At 41.5% G+C, this 18,578-nt stretch overlaps 1 protein-coding gene across 2 annotated transcripts in view; it reads right to left on the bottom strand.

Annotated features, from left to right (window-relative positions):
- Window positions 1-18,578, bottom strand: part of LOC145994371 (uncharacterized) — a 947,129-nt gene that overhangs the window by 363,531 nt on the left and 565,020 nt on the right. For both annotated transcript variants that reach the window (XM_083130485.1, XM_083130492.1), the window contains exon 4: window positions 13,594-13,704. In XM_083130485.1, the coding sequence (XP_082986611.1) occupies window positions 13,594-13,704 (111 nt within the window). The remainder of the gene's footprint in view (window positions 1-13,593; window positions 13,705-18,578) is intronic.

Below are 18,578 nucleotides of genomic sequence, written 5' to 3' on the forward strand. Positions count from 1 at the left end.
GGCGACGGGAGATTCGCCGGCTTTATCGTTGGAGCGCTAGTTCTCCGGACTCGGGCTGGCTCCTTGGCTTCTGGTTCTCTGTTGTCCGGACCGCTACAATCGTAGTGCACGCTTGTTGCCGCCTCGTGATGGCGATCGCTCGGAGTGGTCTCGTTAATCAGCGTCGATCGTGTTGTAGATGATGTGGTTTCGATTTACCATCTCCAAATGTTTTTATACTTCAGGATTTCTTCGTGACGTGGTGGACTTTGCACCTCCAGCTGTTCACCTGGGGTATCCCTTGGTGCTGGTGGAAAGGTACAGGGGAGGTGCACTCACCGCTGGCGAGGGCCGTTGCCTTGCTGGCTGTGCAGAGCCGAGTGGAAATTTCTTGTTGCTCGGCTCTGAATCCGGTAGAAGTTGGGACGAATGAGCGTTCAACCGGCGAGCTTCAGAGCGATCTTTTAACAAAATGGATGTTTCGATTTTTTATGCTCCCAATTACGTACTTCACCAATATACATACATATGCATGTGTATGTTTCTATTGTGCCTAATCTATTCTCTTGGCTAGACTAAGAAAATAGGCGACTGGACAAGCGCAATGAAACAGGTATGCCTTGACCAGGATTCGAACCAAACATCTCTGTCTCCTCACGGAGAACGGCAGTACTACAAATCATTCTGTGTACAGCAATGTAATTGCAGGACACTTCCAGATGGAGTAATGGTAACGTTCTCCTCTTGTAATCAAGGGATCGCAGCTTCGATACTCGGTGCAGGCACATGTGGTTCGGATCCCATTTTAAAAAAACTGTAGGCCCAGTTCAGATTAGCCCCTCTGTGCATAACGTGTATTCAAACGTCAAATACAGGACAGCATAGGTGCTAGATTCGTTTGAATGTCGCTCCTCCTAAGCGCCATACTTGACACTGCATTACTGACGCATTCATAAATCTGCAACCAATTTATCTACAATGTATCGTGTACAGTCTGTACAATTTAGCAGAGAAAACTACGGAACAATATAAAGGAAAATGTTGATGGAAAAGTCAGTGATTCAGAAGAAAACGTTTATGAACGCATCTTTCCTCGACTTTCATCCCATCACAATCCGTTCCGGCAAAAGAATCGTGAGGAACCAGTGAGCGTGTCATAGTTACAAGTGTCCCTTCTCAGAGAAATTCAAGTTTTCCACGAAAAGCGAGTCGGCCACTATTAAAGAAGCAATGTAATCTTCGCCTTTTCCACGTTCAGCCGAGCATGCAGCGCGCTGAAGCAACACACAACACGGCTCAGAGGAAGAAGAAAAAGAAGCAAAAAGAAAAAAAAGAGCGGGGGAGAGAAAGAAACGTTCCCAGGCAATATGAATAATTCTCAACAACCTCCAGCTCTGGAACACTTCGTTTGAATATCCAATAAGCACTCTACAGATTCCAAGGGAGGGAAAGGGGGCAGCGAGACCCCCCTCCGGAGCTCGGAAAAAGTGCGGACCAATGATTTTCTCTTGGGAAGAAAGGAGAAAGTTTGCTTTCCTCTTTCCCTTCCTCTGACGACCCTGAAGAGCGCATACGAAATCTGAGGGGGTATTTTCTTTCTGTGAGGAAAGCAACAAAATCTCATTTTCGTTCCATTCTCCCTGTCCCTGATACACGCATGAAACATTGCTTTCATCCCAGTCTCCATAACAACGTCGGCAGCCGAACATTGCGAACGCGTTGAAATATTTAATGTTTGGTATCCTGGCAGTTTAACGATCCTTGTATTTAGGCAAAGAAAGAAGGCCGGCCTCTTTCGCTGGAGAATAAAGCCACTTTTGTTGTTCGCTTCCTTGCAGGCAACTTCCGAGATTGGCACCCAAGGAAATAAAGTCTACAAGCCCTGAACGACAAGAACGAATGAGGCTGGAGGAAAGGAGAATGTCACAAAACACACACACACACACACAAAGAGAGCATAATACACGCATAGAGGCAGAAACGGTTAAGAGATTATAGCAACTGATAGAAAGTCACATGGAGAGAGAGAGAGAATTTACTAGAGACCGAGAATATTTAGCGTGAAAAGAAGATGCAAAAGTGAGAAAGATGATACAAGGCGAAATAAACAAGAGAAAATGGAAGCTGAACTAGGCGAGAGAGTAATATAAAGGGCTGACAACAGGAAATATTAAGAGAAAATGCCAAAGATAAGACATTCAGGCTAGAGGTATAGAAAACAAAAGAGAACCAGGTTACCAAGGGTGAGGAGATTGACAGAAATTGAGATACAGATATTGTGAAAGATTGATATTAAATAAAGGTATGTGTGTGTGTGTGTGTGTGTGAGAGAGAGAGAGAGGAGAGAGAGAGAGAGAGAGAGAGAGAGAGAGAGAGAGAGAGAGAGAGAGAGAGAGAGAGAGAGAGAGAGAGATATGACAAAGGGAGATACACTGAAACAGGCAGAGAAAAAGAAAAAGATAGATAGGGATAAGAAGAACCAGAAATAGCATGCGGATTTCACATAGTGAGAAAAATGATGGACAGGAAAAGAGATCAGATAAATTGTTGTAAAGGTAAAATAAAAGTACATAAGAGTGAAAAAGTAACAGAGAAAGAAAGGAAGATAGTGCCAGAGAAATTGCGATCCCATATATTTATAAATACCTTGTAATTTAAGGGATATTCCGCCACTATGTTATTCTTTCCATGAATAAAGAGATATAATCATATGTCATGGCTTAATAAAGAAACTGTTTAAATACACGGACATAAGTTCCTTTACGAATGCAGACTCATTGCTATCATTCAGTTACCAATTAATTTGAGGCTGGGTGAGGACCCGGAGCGGGGACAAGGCCGGAAAGGTTCCGGCCTTACATCACCCACCCGGGGAATCGAACCCGGGTCTTGCGCGTGGCAGCCAGACGACATACCGACTACAAGTTACTGAATTTGTAATTACTGCACTTAATTTTCAGGAAACAGGACATTCAATTTCTTTAGATGTGCCTCATTGGGACTTATTGACCAATTCAATGATTTTCATCTGAGATTTTTTATCTTTTTAAATTTCATGAGATTTCCTGATTCTCCAGTGCGGGAACCTCGAGAGAAATGGGATACCAAGAAATATACACAGATAAGAGAAACCGAACGTGAACTAAATACAAAATGAAGAAAGGGAAAAGACTACAATGGAACAGGAAGCAAAACAAAACACAAGAACAGATAACAGACACTAAAGGTCTTTTCAGTTCTTACGGCGGGCGCTCTAAAAGCTGGCAAGGGAAGTGGGGAGCGGGGAATTTGTCGCGGACCAACCAGACAACAGCGGTGGCGCCGAGAGATAAGACGTGGCGGAAATAAGCACTACGTGAATCTCCTTCTATATGTTGCTGAGCATCTTATCGCGCTGGATTGGTCGCTTCCCCGCTCCCCTTGCCAGTTTCTAGAGCACCCGCCGTAAGAAATGAAAAGACCTATAGTGAGTCTGCAATTAGCAAAAAATGATTGTAAAAAGTATACAGAAATTCCAGTTGAAATTTAACCAGCACTCTGTAAGTTACCCTTTTATGGAAGATGCAGTCTTCTACAACCACCCCTTCGCATCAAGGACTACTTGCGTAGCATCCCTTAATTACGTGTGCATCAATACAGAATCGAATCATAGGCATTCATCAGCCAATAAATCCCTTCTCCCACTCAAGTGCTTACAATGCACATAATGGGCTCCTCATTTTACTATCTGAGGCCCTGAAGGGATTTCGCTCGTGAGATTGTTCTACTAATACCTTGTGAATGAAGCTTCATCCATGCTCCATAGCCTTCACCCTTGTGGAGTTCATTATAGTAGAAGTTGAATAGGAAGAGGATGCTAATGTCTCTGTACATCATTATTGCAGTTGCAACATGTGGAGCGATAATCTTAACGGAATTGCATGGCTTGGGCGTTATTTCTAGAAGTTAGAGGTCTGAAACGAAACTATGATTTAGTCCTTCTTAGCCTTAATAATGGTAAAGAATGGTAATTTTCTTGAGAGAGAAATAAGTATTGTCCTTCTCCATATATCTTGTGAATGTTCCAATATTAAAGATACCATTGATAACATAAGTATCCACCTTGTAAAGACATTTAATTCACTTGACTATTCTTCCAATGATAAGGGTACTCTAGCAAATGTTTTTTTAAGCCAATTCTTTCTTATTTATCTGGATTGATTGATTGATTGATTTGATGTTTTAAGTCCACTTTATGCACATAAACTGGACCTACAGTTTAAAGTGGGATCCGAACCACTTGTGCCTCCACCAGTTATCGAACCCGGGACCCCTTGATTGCAAGGCGACGACGCTACCACTACGCCATCGGGGAGGCCCCCATATTTATCTGGAGATGGATAGAACTTCAGTACATTATTTTCCACCCCAACCTCAGTGGCAGAGTGGTTAGCACAGGGCGCTACGATACCAAGTTATCCGGTCCGAATCTCGTCCTGAGCATGGATTTTCTTTGCGAGTGTCTCATAATTAATTTAAGCATAGCATCCTCATCGTCACGAATAGCTAAAAATTACAGAAGAGCTGAGCAAAATAACAAAAATTGAATCAAATGACTCTTCACGGGATATAAATTAAAAATGAATATAACTTGTGTAGTGTACATTGATATATGAGCCTGGTCTCATCACTAAAGGAGTTCTGTTTCTGCAAGATAATGCACGCCCGCTTGCTGCAACCACACAATTTGACCACTACAAAAACTCGGCTGGGAGGTAGTGCTATTCCCCTTATAGACCTGAGCTCGCTCCATGCTGCTTTCACCTGTTTGGACTCTCTAAAGATTTCTTCGGAAGAGATTGACGAATAGGCGACGCAAGGAATTCAGATCTCCGAAAACTGAGAAATCTGTTATCCACGCAGTAGTATAAACGCTGGAATAAGTGCATCGGTGTACAGGGGGATTACATTGAGAAATAAGTTTATTTTCATATATATACGTCCAAGCGTGTTTCGTTTTTCATGAACGGCCCTCGTAATATCTCAAGATAATGTTGAAAATTTTTGGATCCTAGATCAATACGCCAGCCTCCGTGACGGAGTGGTTAGCACAGCGCGCAACAACGTTAGGGGTCCGAGTGTTCGATCTCCAGCCTTGGCATTCCTTGTGAGTGTCAATTCATTAATTTCCTCACACAATCTTCATCTTCGCGATTACCCAAAAGTGGCATGAAAACGAATTAAAATAAGCCAAAACAATCACTTCTTCGTATCAGGTCAAGTAATCCAATAAGAGAGAACATTCTGGGGCTGTGGTGATAAGGACTTAAGCTCTACGAGTCTCATGGCGGTCGGTCTATATGCTGGCAAGGGAAGTGGGGAGCGGGGAAGCTACCAATCCAGCGCGATGAGAAACGCAGCAGTCTGTAGAACGAAGTGCGCGCAGCACATCCTCCCACGACATCGTAACTCTCAACGCCACCGCCGTTGTCTGGTTGGTCTGCTGCGTTTTCTCCGCTCCCCACTTTCCTTGCCAGCATGTAGGCCGCCAGCCTTGAGACTGGACAAGAGTTATAGTGAATTTTCAGCTTTCAAAGCATGAAGCTCTTACTGGTTTCAAGTTTCTCTTGCTTCTTACAGTCTGCCGCTGTTGTATCCTTCCGTTCATTTCGCACCCCCATAGTCTCTTTTGTACCAAACATTCTAAATGATTAATTCATATCAAGAGACTTTCATGTTAAACTCAAGAGATCCCCGGTGTCTAATGAAGTGCGACTTAGCGACAATGTGTTCCTTGAATGACATTCGAAAATCCCTGAGGATGAGATTCAAATCAGTTTCCAAACAGAGAGAGAAAGCCCTTGTGGAAGTAAAGGAGAAATGTGCAACGCAAAGAGAGAAGAGGTGGCTAAAAAAAAAACTCCAGACATCTCTCTATGTGCCAGACAATCGTTCTCTGGGACAAATTCTCCCAGATCAACGAGACGTCTCGAGTGGTTAACCCCTTTCGAACAGTCAACACCGACCTTGGCAGTCTCCTTGGGGGTCTATTTTCACCCATCCTCCCCATCAGCACTTGCGAACTTGACCTCTCGGATTACCGTTGCCCCGGGTCGAATCTTTACGCTTGCGTCAGCAATTTCTCTCTCTCAAAGATTCTGGGAGAACAAACGGCGAGACGGGAAAAGTTACGGAATAGCAAATGCTATCTTCAAGGTTCCAGGAAAGGGGCACGAGGTTTAACTCGCAGAGGGTACATTCCGAAGGGATTTGCAGAGACCGCGATAGAAATCTCTCACTTTACGTCTTCTTGAATGAAATTTCGCTGAAGCAGCAACTTCCTTTTGCTACGAAACACGCCAAATGCTTTCGGGAATTTTTACGACTTTCTGAATTGCAACTTTAATATGGTATAGTCACCGGCAATAAAAATGGGACACAGATCCTGAAATATTCGCTCCCCTTCAAGGAACAATGTGTGTGGCCTAACTCTGGGGCGTTGGTCAATGTTGTCATTGAAAATTCGCTGTTGAAGTCTCCTTATCGTCGTTCACTTAGACAACACAGACAATGCATTGCAGGGAAAGGGACGTTTCAGGATCTGGGTGTCCCATCTTTATTGCCGGTGATTGTACCTAAGGATATGGACAGGAAGGTAGAAACTGATAGTACGAAGACAGTAAGGAAGTGATGGAAGATAAAGTAATGAAAAATAAAAGAGGAGCACTAGAGAGGGATAATTGAGTAGAAATTTGCAGACAAGAGAAGAGTGAAAGGTTAAATAGGAGAGCAGGAGGAGGGAACTTACCTTAAAAGCGAAGAAAAAAGAGGAGGAAACAAGTAGAAAAGAGAAAGGATAAACCGAACTGAACAAGTCAAGAGTCTTTGGAATAAGAAAGAGAAAAGAAACATCTCATTTGTTGGTAAAGGAATTTGTATTTTAATCTTACCATGCAAGCAAGGGAATATATGATATCTTAACTTGTCGAATTGCTAAAATTTTAAAGATGCATTGATTTGTTATATTTTTCTTCACTTTTTGCTATAGCTCTTTTCAGTTCTTACGGCGGGCGCCCTAGAAGCTGGCAGGGGAAGTGGGGAGCGGGGAAGCGACCAATCCAGCGCGATGAGAAACGTAGCGGCCAGTAGAACGAGTTTCACGTAGTACTTTCTCCGGCCGCGTCGTGTCTCTCGGCGCCACTGCTGTTGTTTGGTTGGTCTGTTGCGTAATCCCCGCTCCCCACATCCCCTGCCAGCTTCTAGAGCGCCCGCCGTAAGAACTGAAAATAGCTATAATTGTGAGGATGGTAATGGGAGGTGATAAGATGAAATTGGTGAATAGGCAATAAGAAACACAGACGGACAAGATAACACAGACCCCACAGAGGATTATAGTGGTTGCGAGTCCACACACCAGAGCCTTGTTATCTGCAACCATCCGGGCTGTACTACGTGAAAAGAGGTCAACATTTTGGTGTCTCAGAAAGGCTCACCTCTTGCATCTCTAAGCGTTGAAGTGGAAATCCATAGGTGGTGAACATCGTTAGCAATTCTTATCATAAAAATGGAAATATGACCTCTGAAAGATGAAACGAACTTGAGTCTTTATGGTTTGATATTTGTTGAGTTGTTAAGATCTTTAAAAAAATGTTATTTTAACTAATATTAATTATATCACCTATAATAAGATGCAATAAAATCTCTGAAACCGAAAAGATCCGTGAGTCCAGACATGGCCTCCCGTACGTGATAAAAGGATGCTCGGAAAGCCTTAAATACCCGCTACATATCTTATTCAATCGTTCACTCTCCACCTGCATGTTTCCGTAAATGTGGAAAATTTCTGAAGTGTGTCCCGTTCCAAAGACTTCCGAGAAAGCTGATATCAACAACTATAAACCAGTCGCCCTCATTTCAACTCCCGCCAAACTCTTCGAACAAAACTTATGTAAATACATGTGAAAATATCTTCATTCGATACTGTCCCATCATCAGCATGGATTCATACATAAACTATCCATTGTAACAAATTTATTAGAAATCTCCGACTTTGTAATCTTGATGCTAGACAAGAAAGGGCAAGTCGATGTAATTTATACTGATTTTTCAAGGCGTTCGATCTTGTTGATCATGATACACTTCTCCAAAAGCTTCACCATCTAAACCTCTCGGGCCGTGTTTAAAAACTTATTTCCTCCACCTTAAAGACCGGAAACAGAATGTTACATATGTAACGTGTAGCAGTGTCCACGTTACAAATACGTATATAAACTTAATATTTTTCTTTGTTTTGTACTTATAATTTTATATGTTAATGGTTAATTACCAAGGAATGTGGAACACACCTCGTATATAAACTATACATCGTGATGTTAAATATAAGTTCCAAGAGTTTGTTTCTTTCTGCCAGCAAGCAGAGCTGGAAGTTTATTATCGGTGACAACAATGCAAGAAAGCTAACGCTATTGTGTAAGAGCCAGGCAGACTCAACCTTATGAAAACGTTGTCACAGGGAAAGGACGAAAGATTAGGCTGTCTTTCCCACGCTATATCTGTCATGTCCCTTGGCGGACAATAATTAGACTAATATCATAATAATCCCTGATTCTTTTACTGCAAGACAGTGTATTCAGAATTTAGTTACGTTAACGCATAAGAAAGTTATGGCTGCGCAAGACAAAACCTGTATATAAATTATTTTTTTTTGCTTAACATTTTGACGTAATTTTTTTCTTTTTCTTTGTTGTCATATCGCGTGGCCGTTGCAGGGAGAGAGGGGAGTTGGAAGAAGCCATACTCCCTGATCAAATTAAATACTGAGTGTAACAATTAAAATTATATTGCATATTTATTATTCACAAAAGGGTAAAAATAGTATTTTTTATATGTAGCTAATTATGTTCCTCATTGATATTTAATTAATTTGTATTTTATTGTAATGTAAAATTGATGTTAAGATAAAAGTTGGTAAATCCTTCACGGCACCGAGAAATGCTATATAAGCAGCGAAGCTCGGTTCTTTGGGATTCTGATCCTAACAGACGTATTGTTTGCCAAGGGCAGCAAGAAGACCAGATGCAGAGAAACGTTTACGAGCAACGCAGAGGAGGCGGACCGCCTTTCGTTCGACCAAGAAATTCAAACAAGCCATTGACCAAAGAACAAAGAGAAGCCCATGAACTCTGGAAGCGGGAGAGGAAGAAAATAAGAGACAGAGAGAAGGAGGAAGAGAGGAAGCGAAAAGAAGAGAAACAACGTCAAGAGAAGGAACAGGCACAATAAACACCACGTCCTGGCCAGCCTACCAGAGGGAAGGAAGAAAACTTCATGTCACAGTCCAAGGAAGAACAGCTAGAACCAGAAAGTCCAAGCGAGATGCAAATCAAGAAAAGGGAACACCCCTGCAATTATTCCGACGACGAAGAAGACATGGAAGAACCATTTATTCATCCTAAAAAGCCAGTACGTGCTAGAACACCACAGATAGTCAAGCCAATTGACACATCAAACACGTACCAAACGTTCTGATATCATAACGAAGAGACAATTCATCGACTGACTGCCAAGTTACCAGCAGTCTACATCTACAACGCAGATAGAAGCCATCAATTTGTCACTTCGGTGACAAAGATAATAGATGACAAACAAGCCAAGATCCGAATTCTACATGATGGAATGAAGATACAAGCCAACACTAGACCAGCTTACAACAAGCTCATCAATCACTGCACAGAGCACTCGACCGACAAACCACGTCGAGAGAGGCCGGTCAAAGTAGTACTCAGACATCTGCCAATCGAAAGAAATACAGACAGAGCTAGCAGCGCAAAACTACAAAGTACAATAAGTTCAGCAGATGAAGAGACGAGACCCGAAGACCTTCATCAAGACACCGATGCCACTGTACTTAGTTTCATTGAGCAAAGGAGAGACAACACGAAACATCTACAGCCAAGATCACATTCTGAATTATGAGATGAAAGTGGTGCCATACCACTCTCCAGGAATACTGCAATGCCACAGATGCCAGAGGATAGGGCATTCCCAGAGCCAATGCATGGCTCAACCAAGATGTGTGAAATGTGCAAATAATCATTTCACAGCAGAATGCCAAAAGGAAGACCGAAAACTCCCTGCAAAATGCTGCAACTGTGGAGGAAACCATACGGCCAACTACAGGAGCTGTAAAATGTTCCAATCAGTACATCAGACAAAACCAAAATCAAAGCCAGATGATGGGAAGGATCAACAGAAACAACTACCATTCAGCTTACCACAAGAGAAGCCACCTGCGAAGACCACACCATTGACTACTATGAATTATAGCCAGACACTTCAGACACCAACTGAAGAACAAGAAGAGACAAATGAAATCATCAAATGGTGACTGGCAAAACTACAAGACAAGAAAATAAGAACGCTCATCAAAACGGCGAAAGACAAGATCGAAAAGACAACGAACGAATCCGATAGAACCGTTGCAGTCCTACAAGCACTCGTCGAGTTCGTCACAGAAATGTTCTAAACAGACAACCAAAAACAACTCAGATATAACACGAAATGTCATAGCAAAACGGCCCTTTTAGGACCAAAATTTAGTTCGGCCCTTCTTAGGACCAAAATTCTGTCGGCCCTTGTAAGGACCACAACACTCAGTTCGTAATTTAACTGCCACCACAGACCGAACCTCGAGCGACAGTTGCAGAGGTAACAGAAGCCAATTCATCGCACTACGCCATTACCACAACTTTAAAACAGATGGGAGTCAAGGAAACGGTACTTCTACAAGAAAACTTCAAGAAAATTCAACTTCAACTGGCCCGTGGCCTTTGTATTCGAACTTCTTATAAATACGGAACTCGTATAACCGCCTTTTCTTTCAACGCTCGAACTTCTGCGTTTACTTCCACTTCGTTATTAGGAATTAGTTCATTCTGGGATTACCTTAGGACAGTTACTTATCTCTTCTGGTCAGAAGGCTTATGTTCTCTCTGTTCTATGCTCCTGGTCAGGAGATATAATTGAGAGGGTTGTGATTGTCTTGAGATATACCGGAATTCGGGATCGGCCGATAGACTGTTGGTAGTCAACGTTTGTGACCCTGGTCAGGGTACACCTTTTCATATTCTGTGGTCACGGATTAATTTTCGGTTCTCTGGTCAGAGGCTGAAAACAGAAAAGGAAGTTGGATACTTAACTGGATATCGACAGAATCTAGTGGGAAGAAGGATTGTCGATTGCTTCTAGAATCTTGGTCAAGATCTATAAGTAGATTGAGAACCTTTGACCCAGAATTACGACGGACCTGACATCGAGGACTGAAGCAACCGGATTAACCCGAATTTTGAGCTGAGGAGACTCAAGCCCCGATGAGATACTGACCGTGAAGCCGAGGCTCAATAGACCCATCAAACCAAGTACGATCTAGGGCTGATCGTGATACATATGATAATATAGTGTGTCTACTGTATTTCAGACCTCCTCGGGTGTCCCGCAAGGACCACTCCTCTTTCTTGTGATTGTTAACGATCTCCCAGAATGCCTGCTGCATTCCAAAAAACCCTGTACGCAGACGACCTGAAAATATGTAAGTCTATAACGAACGATAACAATGCCTTGGAACTCTAAAAGGACATTGGAAACCTCGTAGAATGGTGCGCTCAAAACAAACTAAAACTCAGATTTAGCAAATGTAAAATTATGACTTTCACTCGAAAAAATAACTATATGCACACTTACACAATCAGTGACCACACATTAGACAAGAGTCTCAAGCTATAAAGATATAAGTGTTAAGTTTGAAGAAAATAACAGTTCCCGAAGGCACATCGACCGCATTGTGGCAGAAGGGTAAAGAAACGTTGGGTTTATAATGAGAATTAGAAACGACTTCAAGAAGACAGAAATATTCCAAATGCTGTACAACACCTACGTAAGGCCGAAATTGGAATACAAGTCTATCGTCTGGTCCCCACAAAACATAAATGAAACCAACAGAACTGAAAACGTACAAAAAAAAATCCTTCGATTCCCAAAACTGAAAAAAGACTGCGTTTACCCCAAGTATACTCCTTATGACACCCTAGAAAACACTTCCGCTTACAATCCCTATATGATAGAAGAAATATACATCAGTTAAAATTTTTACATAAACTTCTAAACAATTCATTCGACTCCTCTCAACTGCTCTCAAGAAATCCCTTTTATATATCATACAGTAAGGTAGGACCGCGGAGAGAGGTTTTCCAAGTAGCGAGAGCTCTAACAAAGTCAGTCAATGCGGCACTCACTCGGAAAATGTGTAGGTTGTATAAAGAAATTGCAAATTCATATGATAAGGTGGACATCTTCCAAAGCTTACGAAAGTTCAAAACGAAAATTGAAGCTTACTTTCAAAACAATATTTGACGCTATTTAGCAGTTCAGTCATTTTCTATGTAGGACTTAGTTTGTTCGTGTGCAATAATTAATGCTAAGCACCAGTTTTTCCTAGTTACTATCATTATTTCTATACTCATCATTTATATGTAATGCGCGGCTCATATGTTTTTCCTTGGTTGTTTTTTTCCTCTATTACTATTCTTGTCATATTCCGTGTAAGATTTAACCTCACTTGTCAGGTTACTACTTTCTATTCCTTTTTCATATTATTTTTTATATTACTTAACACATATTTCATATTATTGTACGTTATCGATTTTATTGATTGCATATTCTGTGTAATAAACAATGTGATAATACAGGACACTGTAAATGGCCATTTGTATGTAGTGCCATGTCCCTAAATAAATAAATAACTATAATTACGCGGTAAAGCCGTTAATTGAACCTAAAACATCAATATTTTGCCAGTGTTGCCGTCACATTTCCAACTCGCCAGAGAAAGATAATGGATTCACCTGAATATTACCACCTAACGACGAGCTTGGTTGAAAACAAAAGAAGGGGAATCGGCAGTTACGTCAAAGAATAGTGTTTGCTTAGCCTAAATTGTTATTTGTCTTTCTGGCGATACGTGAAAACACTGGAACATCTTTGTGTAAAAACGGTTTGAGCTATACGTGCGAATTGCACGAATTGAAATGAAGAACTTGATCTTTTCACGCATTCTGGCGATAAGTTGCTAGACTGAAGCCGCGGATATCAATATGTAGGCTGTTTGTAAACTTTGTACATACAATTTTGATATACATTATCTAAACTTTGAAAGTTGTGTTGTGTTTTTACCCAGGAAGCCTTGGGAGTCTCATGTTCCCGACACAAAGAGTAGCGGACTAACTTTATGATGAGTGGTGTTCAACTGGAGGACGTTGCAAAGAACAGATGCGAACAAAATATAGCCTCTATGTGATATAATATAAAATGTTTTACTCCTGGAAGGTATGAGAGGGACTTGAGAGGCAAACTCTTAAAGACGATGTGATTACACATTCCGTGTACCTTCCTAAGCCATAACACCACAAGGATTCAGTGGACTAGTCCAACAATTGTTCTCTATTTTCGCCTTCTCTGCATCCATATTCCGACCTTAGAAAGGGTGGGTCGGAAAATAAATTTACTGAAACCCAAATGCACTTGATTCAAGAAAGAATCACATCCTAACAAGACCGAAAACTAAAAAACAAAACTACTTACATGCAAATTCCTCCATTTTGACAATGGTTGATCCCCTTGGAGATATTGCACAACGGTCCAATGTGACAGTGTTGTCCCGAAAATCCAGGAAAACAAGAGCACTCGTACTTCCTGAAAAGAACAAAAGAGACACTACTAAGTATGGAAGAACAGCAACATGTACAGTCACAGACAATAAAAATAAGGCAGCCACATTCCAAAACACTCGCTTCCCTGCCGATAGCCAAACTTTCATTGAGTTAGGCAACGCACATTTTCTGCATGCAGAGGAAACGAGTGTTTCAGGATCTAAGCTCCCTCAATATTATTGCCGGTGACCGTACATACTAAACTGATATAAAAAGCACTGAACACAACTATCTGACTAATCCGTGTATCATAATTTTGAAATATTGAATGAAAACCCTATTACATTTAAATAACTAAGATAAATTGTTTTAACAATTTAAATTCAACACATGTTGTACGTAGTCCAAACTATACATTTCTGTTGATTGATTAGCTGTATTAAGTCCACTTTATGCACAGTAAGGCTAATCGGGACTGGACCTACAGTTTAAAGTGGAATCCGAACCACTACTATGTGCCTCCACCGAAGTATCGAACCCGTGACCCCTTGATTACAAGGCGACGACGCTACCACTGGGCCATCGGGGAGTCCTATACATTTATGTTACTTGCGGTCTACCATTGAACACTAGTTCGGCGAGTAATTTTTAATTTGTTTTCAATTTCAGCATGTGTGTTTAGTTCCATGTTATACTAGAACTGACCCATAGAATAGTGAAAATTTCTTCTAAATTACATATTTATTTTTCTAGAATGAAGTATGTGTAATTTGTTTAAGCAAGTGTAAAAGAGGGATTCTTAAAGTACTCGATGTTAGCAAACAATATAATTATAAACTTGGTGCACACTCCTACGAGTAATTTTGCCGGCGCAATGCTTATGGATCCCATGAAGTGTAATATGTTTCAAGGTGGGTCCTGGACTGAAAAAGGTTGTGAACTACTAGTGTAAGGTGATATACGAATTCGGATGAAGAAATTAATGTAATTTGTAAGGTCTTCTTTCCAAACTAATGAGAACATCCTTCTTCTGTCATATATCCTTCTTGCGTTTGTCTGATAATATTCACTAACCACTCAGCACTACAGTATAATCGGTTGACCGCCATCAGAAAGTGCAAATTTAGACAGATACACCAATGAAGATAAAGCTAACGAGCGAGACCTTTGGATCAGCTTGTTAGGCTCAGTGCTAGACATCCACAGATCTATTAGTAAGGTCTACAATGGTCAGTGGATGCAATAGAATGAGCAATAGGAAACATTAAGAGTCTGCGACACACACCTCAAAGATGATTACAGTTTCACAGATCCTGCTCTAATCCACACATGAATTACATGTTGAATGGAACTAACTGTGCACACTGATACGGTATATATACGTGCGGTACTATCTGCATACAGTAATGAGAAAACCAACTGATATTCACGGTATGTCAATTCTGATTAATCACATTGTCCTTGCGCGTGTAGAACAAACGAAACAGATCATGTTTGCATCTCCTCATAACCCATAATTGTCACCTTAGTTTAGAATGTGCTGACTAGGGATGGCTGAATCTCGATAAGATTTTATCCGGATACCGGATAATTTTCTATCCGGATTTAAAATATCCGGATATTGGATAATTTTCTATCCGGATTTAAAATATCCTGCTATCGGATAATTTTCTATCCGGATTTCAAGTAACCCTTATATATCGGAATTATTCGAAAATTCTAAATATACTAATATTAGGATTATCTGAAATATCCAAAATATCTGGGAAGTTTTACAGTTTATCTGTCTTACGACCTCTCTGCATAGTGTTTTAATCGTCATGTTCGTATTTCTTCCGTACGGATACTCAACAAATCCGTCCCCTGTGGCCGAGTGGTTAGCACATCGCGCTGCGACGCCAAGGGTCGAGGGTTCGAATCCCGCTCGGGCTGGGTTGTTTGTGAATGTCCATTCATCAATTTCATCATTTCATCACTCATCCCCATTTTCGCAAATTAGCCAAGAGGCACAAAACGCGAATTAAAATAAACTAAATCAATCAATCAACAAATCCGTCATCTAATCTGTTCATTTATCCGTTCCCGGATACTCACAATATTCTTCAAAATGTTTCGATTCTTTCTAAGACAGATCTCATCATTAAAAATTTAAGTATTTATCGAGTTTGTTCCCTCATTTTTCAATGTGAATCATTTGTACAAGGATATTATCGAATTATTTCCTTTTCAGCAACCATTTTTACCAGAGTAAATAGTGATCTGCACACGCGGATTATCTGAATATGTGGCTCAGTCGGTAACGCGTCTGACTACTATGCTAAAGGACTCCGGTTTCGATCCCCGGCCGGTTCAAATCCGGGAATTTTTCTAACGTTGGAAGCGGCCCCGGCGCCCACCCAGCGTCGAATAACATGGGTACCTGGGGAAACCCTAAGGGGAAGGGGGGGAAGGCGGTCAGGGGCCTGATGCTGATCACATCACCCCCACTCACGACTGGATCAAGAAAGTGTGGGGCGTTACCCCCACACCTCCTATACGCCTTCATGGCGTGGTGCTATGCACAGGGGAGCACTTTACCTTTTTTTTACCTTTACCATACTATCAGGATTATCCGTTGCATCAGAAACGAATATCGGCTAATTTGGAATCCGGATATCCGTTACCTTGATTTTGTTGCCATCCTTAGTACTGGAAAAGTAGGAGATGAAAGAAAAGGTCCCATGTGAATTTCGCCCGACCCTGTGGCCGAGTGGTTAGCACATCGCGCTGCGACGCCAAGGGTCCCAGGTTCGAATCCCGGTCGGGCTTTGTTGTTTGTGAATATCCATTCATCAATTTCATCACTCATCCCCATCTTCGCAAATTAGCCAAGAGGCATAAAACGCGAAGTAAAATAAACTAAATCAATCAATCAAACCCATGTGAATTTCACCGTGCCATGAAGGCACCTATGTAGGGTGGAGGTTAGTCTCCAAACATTTTCGACCATAGAAGAGGTGACGTAAACAGAAGTACGGTGCTCATTGATAAGAGGCTAGGTGAGTCACAGAGTCATTTGTACAGTGACTTAGTTATCACGAACAGCGGGAATCTAACCCAAGTCCTCCGCGTCTCAGTCAGACACACCACCGACCGCACCACAGAGCGACGAGGAGAGAAAGAGTTTCGGACTCGGTTGTTCAAGAAAACATTCTTGCGGCGGTTTCCATAGCAACCCAAGAAGCTTTCCGCGGCTGAGTCTTTTTGTTTGTCCCCTCTCAGAACTTCTCGTTCAATTGGATTGTCTTAAATCGCGGACCTTTCTCCCGTAACAATGCAATTTTCGTAAAGAAGATTAATCCGAACTGGGCTTTTCTTGTGAGTAAGCACTTTACATTAGGGATGGCCAGATCCGGATCCTAGCGGATCCGAAATCCGGATCCGGTTGGTTCCGAATCCTAAGGATCCGGATCCTAAAATTTTTCGGATCCGGATCCGCCGATCCGGAATTTTCAGAAACGGATCCGAATCCAGAACTTTCGGATCCGGATCCAGAATTTTCGGATCCGGATCCGGTACTTTCGGATCCGGATCCGGAATTTTCGGATCCGGATCCGTTTTGCCATCCCACATGCGCTTCTTTGGAAAGTAAGAATGTGCTTATAACATATTGTTACCTGCTAATATACATATATATATAACATACATACACACACACACACACACACACACACATATATATATATATATATATATATATATATATATATATATAGTGTGTGTGCGCGCGTGCGCGATTTGTAATTAATTAATACACTTACAAGGGAGGTCTAAGTTTCCCCCTCCGATTTCCATGAAACTTGCAGGGCCCAAATGAAGAAATCCGTGTTTTTTTGTTTCGGCAAAAAATTTGTTCTAGGGGGCAACCACCTCTCAAATGTCAAGATGAGGACAAATTGAAGTGGGGATCTGACCCCTGTGTTCCCCTCCGATTTCCATGAAACGTGGCAGGTGTATAGTAGGGATGGCCAGATCCGGATCCTAGCGGATCCGAAATCCAGATCCAGAACTTTTTTATTTTAATTTGTAGAACTGTAACTGTAGAACAATTGTATAATTTTTGTATAACATTTCTATCTTGTTATATGTGTTAAAGGTTTCATCCTGGAATGGAATGTCTCACATTTATGTGTGTTTTCATTTCCCCCCCCCCTCAAATGTCAAGATGAGGAGAAATTGAAGTGGGGATCTGACCCCGAAACCACGTAAATATGGCATAGGAAGAAACAGGGGGCATACGGCCTCTCTATACACCTGTCAAATTTCATGAGAATCGGAGGGGGACACAGGGGCCAGATGATCCTCACCTCATCGTGACATTTGAGGCGGGTTTTGCCCCCTAAAACAGTTTTTTAGCCGAAACAAAAGAAAACACGTATTTCTTCATTTAGGCCCGTTTATACACACACCTGCCAAGTTTCATGGAAATCGGAGAGGGACACAGGGGTCAGATCCTTACTTCAATTTGTCCTCATCTTGACATTTGAGTGGGTTTTGCCCCCAAAAACCGTTTTTTAGCTGAAACAAAAAAAAACACGTATTTCTTCATTTGGGCCCGTTTATACACACACCTGGCAAGTATCATGGAAATCGGAGGGGACACAGGGGTCAGATCCTTACTTCAATTTGTCTTCATCTTGACATTTGAGGGGGTTTTGCCCCCTAAAACCGTTTTTTAGCTGAAACAAAAAAACACGTAATTCTTCCTTTGGGCCCCACTATACTGCCAAGTTTCATGGAAATCGGAGGGGGACACTCAGATAACCTCCCTTGTTAGTCTTACACTTTGTAATTATTTAACACTGCATATATTATAATGTTTTATTTTAATTTGTAGAACTGTAACTGTAGAACAATTGTATAATTTTTGTATAACAT

This window comes from Lepisma saccharinum, chromosome 1 (assembly GCF_977018435.1).
Source record: "Lepisma saccharinum chromosome 1, izLepSacc3.1, whole genome shotgun sequence".
NCBI lineage: Eukaryota > Metazoa > Arthropoda > Insecta > Zygentoma > Lepismatidae > Lepisma > Lepisma saccharinum.